The sequence below is a fragment of the Nematolebias whitei genome, chromosome 3, assembly GCF_014905685.2.
Source record: "Nematolebias whitei isolate Nwh7 chromosome 3, NemWhi1, whole genome shotgun sequence".
Classification (NCBI taxonomy): Eukaryota; Metazoa; Chordata; class Actinopteri; order Cyprinodontiformes; family Rivulidae; genus Nematolebias; species Nematolebias whitei.
This window is the reverse complement of record NC_056500.1, coordinates 51248440-51260924: the sequence shown is the minus strand read 5'-3', so window position 1 is coordinate 51260924 and position 12485 is coordinate 51248440. Positions and strand designations below refer to the sequence as shown.

Sequence of the window (12485 nt, the reverse complement as noted above, 5' to 3'; positions counted from 1 at the left end):
AGGCCTTGGGTGCGAGTCAATTGTGGTTGTATTCCGTCTGGACCTACTAGGAGGCCAACGTAATCCACCTTGGTTCTGCACCACTGGCATTTCGACAGTGAGATTTTAGCACCAGCAGTTGTTAGCTGATTTAGGACGTGGTCGATCTCAGCCAAATGAGAGTCCAGTGTCGGCTGTCTCAAAAGGATGTCGTCCACGTAGATCAGTGTCCCACGCTCGTGGGCGTCTGGACATGCTTTGTTCAAAAAGATGTTGAACTCTGCAGGTGTGTTAGCGTAGCCAAAGGGACACCTGGTAAAGGTGTATTGTCGGCTGCCAAAAGTGAAAGCTAGTTTGTGTTGGTCCTCGGCGCGCACAGGGATGGTCCAAAAACCAGAGGCGACGTCGAGGGTCGAGAAGTACTTACCATCGGTGACCTTTGGCAGTTCCTGATGGAGCTGAGTCATTGGCCACCTGGATAAGGGTACTTGTTTATTTAGCTTTCTGTAATCTATGGTAAGTCTCCACTTACCATTTGGTTTTAAAACTGGCCATAAAGGCGCAGAGTAGGTGATATTACATTGTCTGATTATACCTTTGACCAAAAGGTCATCAATGATCTCCTGGACAGGCTGGTACGCTGCCAGAGGGATCTTGTATTGTCTGACAAATGTTGGCGGTGCGTTGGGTGGGGTTGGGATTCTCACTGCGTGGAGTGAGGTCAACCCACAATCTGTTGAATCAGTTGCAAATGACTTTGTTTGGCGGACTCTGACTGCTCCAGCTCACAGAGGAGACTGTCTTGTTGGGTCAGAGTTTGGACCACTGGTTGGGTCTCTTTGGTTTCACATGATGTCAGAGGAGTACTCACCGGGCTCGTGTCCTCGGCTGAGGAGTCCTGTGCGCCTTCCGCGGTACCTGCTGTTGGGCAGTCTGTGTCACACTCCGGAGGCGTATCTATTGGCAGTGGTTTGCTCACTGTTGTCCACATTGTTTGATCACCATAATCTATAATCGCGTCGAAGCGATTTATAAAATCCTGTCCAACCAAAAATGGGAATGAGTCAACACGAGACACGTGTACCGGGTGGTACAGTGTCATTTTGCCAATCTGCATGTGAACCATTGCTATAGCTGTCAGGGTTGTCCTCACCTCTGAGAGACCCTGCATTTCTATAGCACATTCAGAGAGAGGTATTATCCTGTTAACACTGGCAGCGGCCGTCCTCAGCTCCTCGAACAGTTTAGCTGACATAATTGTTATGTCTGCCCCACCGTCCAAGAGTGCTTCGTGTGTGAGGACACCTTCGAGCGTTACTGACAGGTACGCCTTTTTGGCGACCCCCCTTCTGATAAAGTTACACAGAAACCTCTTGGGTTTTTTCTGACGCTTCTTCACGCGTTCAGCCTTATCTGTGTAATCTTGGTTTGTCTGAACCGTCAGCACAGCAGTAGCTGTTTCTGAGTGTCCAGCTTGCGATGACTCGTCATCGTTTGTGTGTGTGTTTACCCCCCCTTCTTCTGATGAGGGGTTGTTTGAGGCAACAACAGCAACGTCTTGGTGTGTTCCACCGACATCTGTAATGTTGTCATTCGCGCCCTCAGATGTAATAGGGATTACATTACTGCAAAGTGCTCCTGGTTGGGTTCCCATGTCAGTGTGTTTCAAAGTTTCTAACAACCTGCGTATTTTCTCTGTCTCTTCCGAGCTCAGAGGTGTAGGGCTTTGTTTCTGGAACTTTTGTGATTTTTTCGCCTCGGTTCGTTTCGTCCGAGGTGGGGGACGGTCAGGTACGTCTTTCGGGGGTTCCTTTACGTACTGCCCCTGACGATATGGGTTCCCATATCGTTGCGTCCGACGCTCACCCCTTTTACGATAATCACGTTCGTCCTCTGAAGGAGGACCTTTTTTGTCCCAGCGCGCACCTTCAGGACGCGGTTTGTTAGTTTGAACAGACTGTTTTCTCTCAACTTTCTTAGGAAGAGGCGGCGAGGCGCGTCGTCCTTCTAGTTCAAGAGGGAGGGGTTTAACCTTTACACTAGGAAACACTTCTATGGGCGTCTTAGCACGAGAACATGCTTCAAACACATTCACAGCACACTGCTTAATCTCACTGATGGATTTTTCTCTGAAATTTGCCATCATTTGTACTGATTGTCTAAAATCAGTATGGAGATTTTTGCTGAAAACAAACTTAAAACCTTCCTCTTCTTCCATTCCGGTTTCATTTCTGTTACCAAAATAAGCTTGGAAGATTCTTTTGTAATAAACTCTTGGATGTTCATTTTTACCCTGCGTGACCTTGTCTGCAGCTGGGAAACCAGCAGGTCCCGTGCAGGAGTCGTATTCTCTGATCAAAACTTCACACAGAAGGTTATAATCCCTTCTCGTTGCATCAGGTAGACGCTCAATGAAGGTGAACACCTCTCTGTCCGAAGTGAGCCGTATCAGACTGATTTTATCCTCCACCGTAGCATTAGGATAACCTCTCAATCTGAACTCAAGATCTCTGAGATACGCTTTTGTTCCAGATGACCCCATCGGTCCAGGTACAAAGCGTTGTACATATTTTGAGATTTTTTGCAAATCATCCATTGAAGGAGACAGTATCAACGGTCTCTCTTCTGTGGTTGGTGGTGCAAATTGGTGAAGGTCTGCCCCTACCACCCGAGATGGGGGTGGGGATGACGGAATGGTGTTAAAAGTAGGTTCAAGTCGGTTCAGATCCATCCCTATCACCCGAGATGGGGGTGTTACAACGGGGCTAAGAGTAGGAGGTGCAAGTCGGTGCAGACCCGTCCTTATCACCCGAGGTGGGGGTGTTGGAACGGGGCTAAGGGGAGGAGGTGTAACAGCATCTGTCTGGGGTGGTTGTGGCTGAACCGGACCCTGACCTTGTTCGTCCCTGAGTCCCAGACCAGCTCGCCCCCCATCAGAAATCTTGTTTATATGTAGTGTATAATCTTGGCCAGCTCCACAGGACAAGACTCAGCTGTTCACCTCCACCTCACAGATAAGGGACACTCTTTTGAGGACCAAAATGTGCACATTTTGGACCGAGAACACAGATGGTTTGAGAGGGGGGTGAAGGAAGCAATTATGTAAAAAGAGAAAAGCCGTCTCTTAACAGAGGAGGAGGCCTCAGATTCCCACTTTCAAAAACATATAATGCAACTTTAAAACAGATTCCCAGCCGGTTTTCACACCTGATGGGAACAGAGGGGCCTCGTCTGTGAATTAGAGGAACAAAGACCTACTGTTTTAGGTTTTTTAGGTGTGAACTGCCAATCTACATATATGTGTGTGTGTGTGTGTCTTATCTCACTCAGCCTTTTAACCTGTATCTGTCACTCTCTGCTCTTTGAATTGAGAAAGCTCCTCGGATGAGGAGCGAAACGTCTTCTGTTACAAATAAAGTCCAGTTGTTTTTGTATTGAACGCTTTTTGAAAAGGGGCATGAGTCTTCTTGAGTCTTTCACCGGAGTCTTCCACTTCTGAGTGGAACTTCGGACTCAGTCTTTTTCAGTCTTCCTGGAGTCTTAAGTTTTCCTGAGCCTTTCTTGGGACTATGGAGTCTTCCTGAGAGTTCCTAAGGAACTTTCAGATTTAATCAATAGCTGATGGATTTGACCGTGAGACGAGGGTCTGTCCATCCCAGCTGGAGTCACAGCGCCTCGCTGTGAACTCACCCGGGCGTAATGCCCTACAACTTCGAAGGAAGCTTGTTCTGTTGAACGGAGTAAAAACCACACGACTTCTGACGATGACCAGCCACCCTGACCGGAGACGCTGTAAAGGTAGCGTGCATAGGGGCGTCTAGACCGGAGCTGATCCATCCTCTGCAAAGGTAAAGAGACGTCACGAGTTGCCACGCACCAAGTGGACCGGGGGTTTGAGCTGGTGTTGAAAGGAGCGTGCTAATTCTGGTCAACAAACATACATCTTCCTTTATCCATCTTCCTTTCAAACTTCTCCATTCCTTCCCTTAAACTTTTCTATTTTGTCAGTAACCTAGATGCCTCAATCAGTAATGTTCTGTTGTCTTGTTGGTAAAGCGTGCCAAGTTTTTATTAATCAGAAACGGATCAACAAATCAATGTGTACATGTCTTGATGTTAAATTTTGATTCTGTTAAATAAATGACCGCATTTATTCTGATGGGTCAAAGATAAAATGGCGTCTCATGTCACTAATTAAACAATCCTCACAGTTATCTCGGTCACATGGCATTAATTTAACTCGAAAAAGAAAGAATCCGTTGTATTTAAATAATTAATATTCTTTGTGCTTGAACTAGCTTTAAGAATAATTAATTAGTAGTGAAGCTACAGCAAAGCTGTCCCCTGCTTCACTACACATTTGTCTCCTCCAGGCTCGACTACTGCAACTCCCTGTTTACTGGAATACCCGGCAAAAACCTTCAAAAGCTTCAATATATTCAAAACAGTGCAGCCAGGATTTTATTGAGAGCTCGTAAATTTGAACATATTACACCCATTCTCCATAACCTCCATTGGCTTCCTGTCACTTACAGAATTCAATACAGAATTGCTCTCATCACCATCAGTGTTTATACAGAAATTCACCAGATTATCTGAAGGACCTTCTTGCTCCATATTCATCCACCCGGTCCCTACGATCACAGAACAGTCATCTCCTCCACCTTCCACGAACTAAATTAAGAACCATGGGAGATCGGGCATTCTGTGTGGCTGCCCCCCACCTCTGGAACTCCCTCCCTGACTATCTGAGAGCTCCACAATCATTGACTGACTTTAAAAAAGGCTTAAAGACTTTTCTTTTTAAGCAAGTCTGTTCTGCCTCCACATGATTGTATCATTGATTTTAGTTGCACTCTGTAGCACTTTGAGATTTTTGTTAATGAAAAGTGTGTTACAAATTAAATGCATTATCATTATTATTATTATTTCCTTTTTCCAGCCACTTATTGCTACTTGTCCCAACTTTTTTGGGATTTGTTGACACTGTGAAATTTTGAATCAACATATTTTTCCTTTAAAATGTTACATTTACTCAGATTAAACTTTTGATCTGTCATCTATGTTATATTACAAATACAATATTGACATTTGCCATCTCCACATCATTGCATTCAGTTTTTATTCACAATGTTTAGTGTCCCAACTTTTTTGGAATCCGGTTTTTACATACAAGCAAGAAGTAGGTGTCTAAGGCCTGGCTTTAAGTCTTTTGTGATTTTTGAACTTTTATTTTACACATGTACAAAACATAGTAGTTGAACAGTAATTTTGCTGTCTTTTTAATTAGCCCTCTCTTTTTGTATGTGTAGATGAGACAGAGATGAAAGACTGTCTGATGGTGCTTATTGAGGACCAGCAGAAGCTTTCGGCTCAGATGGCCAAAAGCACCCTGTCTGCTCGGCGCCTACGCCAGCGTCTGGTCATTCTGGAGCGCTACCTCATCTCCCTCAGCCACAACATGATGGAGGAAAAGTACAAAGTCCGCTGGAAGACACCCCCCAGCCAACCCCTGCCTGCTGCTAACAACAAAAGGTAAAAATGCAAAGCTGTGTGTTTTTATGTATGCATCCATATATAAATAACGTACGACCAGGAGATTTACGTACATACAGTAAGTGTGCACAGGTTTTGTCCTGTGAGGCCATGCAAATGTTTTACAACCATTACAACCATTACTAAGAGAGAAATAAAAAGACTGGTTCCTTAAATGTTCTGTGCCAGAAAAGACCGACTAGTTAGAGGCAACACGTTTTATTAAGATCCTAATTTATTAGCCAGTATAGATGTCTGTCGAATGGATTGCCCAGGTATCTAAACATTTACAAATGTTGTCCACAACGTTTGTTCTTGCCTTATTTTAGATGGAGAAGTATAATAGAAGGATGTGGCTTGTAATACACTTAAACAAAGGTCACACACTAATATTTTGTTGGACCACTTTTAGCTTTGATTATGGCATGCATTAGCTGTGGCATCATTTTGATAAGCTTCTGCAATGTCACAAGATCTATTTCCATCCAGTGTTGCATTAATTTTTCACCAAGATCTTGCGTTGATGATGGCAGATTCTGACCTCTGCGCAAAGCCTTCTCCAAAACATTCCAAAAATTCTCAATGAGACTCTGTGGTGGCCAATCCACATGTGAAAATGATGTCATGCTCCCAGAACCATTCTTTCACAATTTGAGCCCGATCAATCGGGCATTGTCATCTTGGAATATGCTTGTGCCATTGGGGAAGAAAAAAATCCACTGATGGAATAACCTGGTCATTCAGTATATTCAGGTAGTGAATGACATTATTTGAGCACATACTGTTGCTGAACCTAGATCTGACGTACTGTAACAACCCCTGATCATAGCACTGCCCCCACAGGCTTGTACAGTAGGCACTAGGCATGATGGGTGCATCACTTCACCTGCCTCTCTTCTTACCCTGATGCCCCCATCACTCTGGAACAGGGTCAATCTGGACTCATCAGACCACATGACCTTCTTCCATTGCTCCAGAGTCCAATCTTTATGCTCCCTAGCAAATCGAAGCCCTTATTTCCAGTTAGCCTCACTGGTTAGTGGTTTTCTTAAAGCTACACAGCTGTTCAGTCCCAATCCCTTGAGTTCCCTTCGTATTGTACATGTGGAAATGTTCTTACTTTCATTATTGAACATAACCCTGAATGCTACTGTTGTTTTTCTTCCATTTGATTTCACCAAACGTTTTAAGTGATCGCTGATCACGATCATTCAGGATTTTTTTCCAGCCACATTTCTTCCTTGAAGACGATGGGTCCCCACTATCCTTCCAGTTTTTAATAATGTGTTGGACAGTTCTTAACCCAGTTTTAGTAGTTTCTACAATCTCCTGAGATGTTTCCTCTGCTTGATGCCAATGATTTGACCCTTCTCAAACAGACTGACGTCTTTTCCACGACCACGCCATGAGTCTTTCATCATGTTGTTGAAGAAATGAGAATCAACTCATTGCACCAGTTGGAGTTAAAGAACTTGTTGCAGCTGAAACATAATCGCCCATGCAGTGATGATCCAACAGGAGGCTTGTACCTATTTGCTTAGTTAAATCCAGGTGGCTACTTTTTTTTGACCAGACAGTGTAAATTCCTGTAATAAATCTAGTTTTTGTTCATGAAAGGAAAAGTTGGAAAGTATATGACAGTTTCCACAGTCGTATTTACAGCAAGCTGACTTTAAGTTTAACCTCAAGCTCCACGTCCATCTTAGTAGTCTCTTAAACACTCTAATGAAATTCATGTTTCAGGTTTCTCTGCTCAAATCTGCAGAATTTGTTGCCAAATGGTTATGGTCAGACTTTGTTTTTACTTTATTATCATTTAGTGGTTTGTTGAAGCGTCAGGAAAAGCATGTTTAGAGGGAAAAAAGACAACCCAACATTTTCTAACAGTCTCACTTGGTGTTACCACCAGCAGTCACATGCCGAAGTGCCCCTGGGCAAGACACTGAACCCCTCATTGCCTCTGATGTGTGTCCTATCAGTGTATGGATGTGATCTAAAAAACTGATTAGTCTCTTTACAATGATTTGTTTAATTATCTTTGTAGAGATCTAGTATAGAGCTGTATGAATTAAGGTTGAGGAGCATTAAGTGTAGAACCACTAGACTGAGGAACAGCTTCTACCCTGAGGCTGTTAGACTCATGAATCTCTAACTAGAATAATCACTGTGAAAAATCACATCATGTTGCTGCTGATCTGTTTCATGTTGCTGCTGATCTGTTTCAATGTTGATGTGTTCATGCGTGCACATCTGCTCACAGACTCATGTTCATGTTTGTGCTGATGTTCAATGTTTTATGTTATGAGTGCTTAGTGTATATTTAGTTGATGTTTTTCTTAGTTCATATCTTAGATGTTATTACTGTTTTTCTTATACATTTTATTGTTGGATGTAACTGGGACCCTGTGTACATAATTTCACTCCACCACATGTACCACATGAGGTGCGAATGACAATAAAGAAACTCTGACTCTGATGAATGGGTAAAGGAGGCGCAGATTGTATTTTAAAGTTCTTTGAGTATCTTGACAGGATAGAAAGGTGTTATATAAGTACAGTCCACTTACCATTTGTTACCAGCTGATGGCATACAGCACATGGCTTTAAAATCCAAAGTTGTATTTTTTTTATTCAATTCAATTCATTTTATTTATATAGCGCCAAGTCACATCAGAAGTCATCTCAGGGCACTGAACAGAAATTGAGACTAATCAAGCCAGCTTCTTTAAATATACACAATAGAGCAGCAGGACAACATTTCTTCTTTGTCTACATGTGTTGTACTCGTGACTCATTGTTCCTAAATCACCTCAGGTGAGCAAAACAGCTTTTTACAGCACAGCTAGCTAAGTATTGTCTTTGACTTTTTGGTCTCCGTTTTAGGTAAATTTAATAACATTGTGTAAAAGTTTAAATTACAAGACTAAACAATACACTCACACAGCTGTTAACACCAGTTTATTGTGCATGAGTAAACAACTGCTCACTCATACCTGTTTGGACTGAAGCTGAACAATTCATACCTTGATACAATTTGAATGAATGTGTTTTTTCTTTGTTCCTTCAGCCCTCGTCCAGCCAGTAAAAGTGTTGAAGGTTTGGCCAGAGTTGGCTCCCGGGCAGCGCTCTCTTTTGCCTTTGCTTTCCTGCGTCGGGCATGGAGGTCAGGTAAGAAATCCAACAGATACAGACTGTGAAAGTTGTTGCCTACTTATTGTGCAGTAGTCCCTCGCTACAATGCAGTTAGACTTTTGCAGACGCGCTCTTTCGCAGGCTTTCAACGTAACATTGAACATGACACACGATTGGCTGATCGATGGAGTGAGCTGCACGAGTGGCATGGATTGATTTAAAAAAAGATAAAAAAAATTAAATTATTTAGCACCTGCTGCATCTGTGCACAGCACAAAGGTGTCCCTCCTGCTGCAGGAGGGAGATTCTCCCTGCATCTGTGTGCTGCTCTTTATTGGGGTTGGGGGGAAGGTTTGTGCTTCTTAAGCACTCCCCAGTCTCTGCCAGTCACAACAGTAGTCATCTCAGGGCACTGCACACAAACATTCACATAATATGAAGCAGTATAGGGCTGCAACTAACGATTATTTCAATAATCCATTCATCGGCCCATTATTTTTTCGATTAATCGATGAACCGAAAAAAAACGTTTTAATTTCCACCCCTTTATTCCAAAATTGAACATTTGACTGACATAGAAATTCACACAAAAACAGGTTGCTATTTGACTATTGTGTTAGTAAAATATTGAATAATAAAAAATAAAAGTTAGTGAAATAGCTTAAAAAAATAAATGTACACAAAAATATATACAAATGTATCTTTATACCTGCACAATATGTAGCTACTTTGTAAAATGTGTCATTGAGGGAAGAGTGTAACCTGGATTAAAAGTGTAGATTATTGTAACCTGGATTAAAAGTGTAGATTATTGTAACTTGGATTAAAAGTGTGGATTATTGTAGTGAAGCCTTCGTCTTCAACCATGGACAGAGGCCTCATGTCAGTGACGATCATGTTCAGGATGTTTCAGTGAAGACAGCTGCTGCTGTGGTGTCCATGATGTCTGTCCATCATGAAGGATGTTGTTGTTTTCTGGAATGAGAGAGTAAATATGTATTATATCATAATTTACAGCAACTCAAGAAATGCCTTGTTTCACTTATGCCCCTTTTCCATTAGTACCGGTACGGGCCGACTCGACCCTACTTGGCCCGGTTCTGAGGCTTTTCCATTAGTACCGGTACTTGGCACCTGTTACTATTTTCAGTACCCATGGCTCTGTGGTTCTAACCGGAACGAAGAGGTACTAAAACGTGACGTCAGAACTCTGTCGGTCACTGATTGGTCGGGGGCGGAGTCGGGGGCGGAGTCACTGGATCCTTCAGAAACTTTTCAAAACAATAATCCGCCATTTGCAATTTCTCAGACTGGAGCAGCGGCAGGACTTATTTTAAAGATTTTAAAAACAATACTGACAACATCTTGGTCTAATGTTGACGTGCTGGTGTTTTGTGCTTGGTGGCCGACAACATAATTCAGAACAAGCTGGATGGAGCTCTGCTGGTGTACCCCGATCCTCCCTCCGGAGCGCCAGACCGGGCAGGGCGTCATCTCCCCGGCTCCAAGTTCAGCTGGTCACCGCGGAAGATCCTTCGATGTGCCGACTCGGAGGCTCGGGTTCCGGATACCAGCCTTGTGTGCTCAGAGCTCCGCTGGTCACTGTGAAGCTGGAGATGGGGACTCGCAGATGGACGTTGCCAGACCCCGGCCGCGCATAATCATGAAGGCTGAATCCCGATCCCACCTGGCAGCCAGGCAGACTGGACAGTCTGGGACGGACGCTGGAAGCGATTTTTAAATAAAATAATATTTTGTTTTTATACAAAAAATGTTTTAAAAAATTGCTGAAGCGATTTAAAAATGATGATTATTTTTTACACATAAAGTGTTTTTTAAAATCGCTTCCACCGTTCGTCGCAGACTCGTCTCTCTCCGCCTGTCTGCGCGGGTCGGGCCTTCCTGATTACGCACGGCTGGGGTCTTGGAGCGGCCTCTGTGAGTCACCAGCTGAGCTGGAGCTGGGAGGATGAGCCTGACCGTCCTGGCTCCGAAGGAGAGGATCGTGTGAGACCAGCAGAGCGGGTCATAAAAAAATAATATATATATATTTTTTAGCGTTTAAGATTAAAGAAAAATCCTGATGCATGCTCAATAATCCAGGTAGAAAAATCTAAAAAAGTTAAATCTGGTCCTCTGGACATTTCAAAAACAAAAACAAAGCAAATCAACAAAAAAATTGTAGAAACGTTTCGTCTTTCATCCTGAGGACTTCCTCAGTCTGAGGTGCTGTATTCAGCTCAGTCTCTTAAATAGCACCTTCTCAGAGTGGATCAACCAGTTTGCTGCTGACAACCAGAACCAGCTGATCACATGATCAAGAAGGACCATCAGCCTAACAATGGATCATTAGCACCTGATGGCTGTTTACTATTCACAGAGGGCTGAGTGATACTAGCAATCACAGCATTGTAAGAGGGGGACAGTTGAACCAGGAGGCTCCACCCCTGTTTAATGATGGACGGTTTCTTTTCACAAAGATGGCCTCCTTTACTCCTCTCTCAAACCATCGTTCCTCTCTGTCCAGGATGTGAACATCTTCATCCCTGAAAGAGTGACCTCTGACCTGGAGATGAGTGTAGACCTCAGAGTCCTGGCCTGATGATGTTGATCTTCTGTGCTGGTCCATCCTTTTGGCCAGTGGCTGTTTTGTTTCCCCGATGTAAGACTGATCACCCTCCTGACACTGAACAGCATACACAATATTACTCTGTTTGTGCCGGGGGACTGGATCTTTGGGATGAACCAGTCTTTGCCGTAATGTATTTTGGGGTTTAAAAGCCACTGGGACGTTATGTTTAGAAAATAAACGTCTCAGTTTCTCTGATACTCCCTCAACATACGGAATGACCACTGGTCTGGGTCTGGGTTCCTCCTTTTCACCTGTTGGCTGACTGGAGTCCTGTTTGGGTTTCTTCTCTGCTTTCAGGAAGGCCCAGTTAGGATATCCACATTGCTCTAGAGCCTGTCTTGTGTGGGATTTCTCCTTCTGCCTGGCTCCTGAGCTAGTGGGGATGCTGTCTGCTCTGTGGTACAGAGTCCTGATGACTCCTAACTTGTGCTCCAAAGGGTGATGGGAGTCAAACTGCAAATACTGGTCTGTGTGGGTGGGTTTGCGGTACACCTCAGTTTGCAAATGTCCTCTATCAGAGACTGAGACCTCACAGTCCAAGAAAGCCAACTTGCCATTTTTTACATCTTCTCATGTGAACTTGATGTATTTATCCACAGAGTTGATGTGGTCAGTAAAATGTTGGACTTCCTGAGATTTGATTTTAACCCAGGTGTCGTCAACATACCTGAACCAATGACTTGGTGGTGTCCCTGAAAAGGACGTCAAGGCTCTCTTTTCTACCTCCTCCATGTACAGGTTGGCAACAATAGGAGAAACTGGAGACCCCATAGCACACCCATGTTTCTGCCTATAATATTGCTCCCTATATGTGAAGTAGGTTGACTGCAGGCACAGTTTCAAGAGTTGACACAGTTGTTCTGTGGAAAGCGTGGTCCTGCTGCTCAGAGTGGTGTCTGATTTTAATCTTAAACTGACCACCTCTACTGCATCATCAACAGGAATGCACGTAAAGAGTGATGTGACATCAAAAGAGACCATTGTTTCATCAGTCTCCATGATGACATCCCTCACCTTATCCACAAAGTCCATGGTGTTCTGTATGTGGTGTTCTGAGCTGCCAACTAAAGGGATGAGTACAGACGCCAGATATTTGGAAACATTGTAAGTGACAGAGTTAATCATACTAACAATTGGTCTTAAAGGTACACCTTGTTTGTGGATTTTAGGTAAACCATACAGACTAGGTGTGGCCTCCCCTGGGTAC

The 12485-nt window shown here is 43.6% G+C and overlaps 1 protein-coding gene across 1 annotated transcript in view; it reads left to right on the top strand.

The window, feature by feature from the left end:
* herc2 (HECT and RLD domain containing E3 ubiquitin protein ligase 2) overlaps positions 1-12485 on the top strand; it is a gene marked incomplete in the record, with an annotated part of 472599 nt that overhangs the window by 24070 nt on the left and 436044 nt on the right. Inside the window, 2 exon segments of the mRNA XM_037698316.1 lie at positions 5292-5514; positions 8582-8682. Of these exon segments, the coding sequence (XP_037554244.1) occupies positions 5292-5514; positions 8582-8682 (324 nt within the window).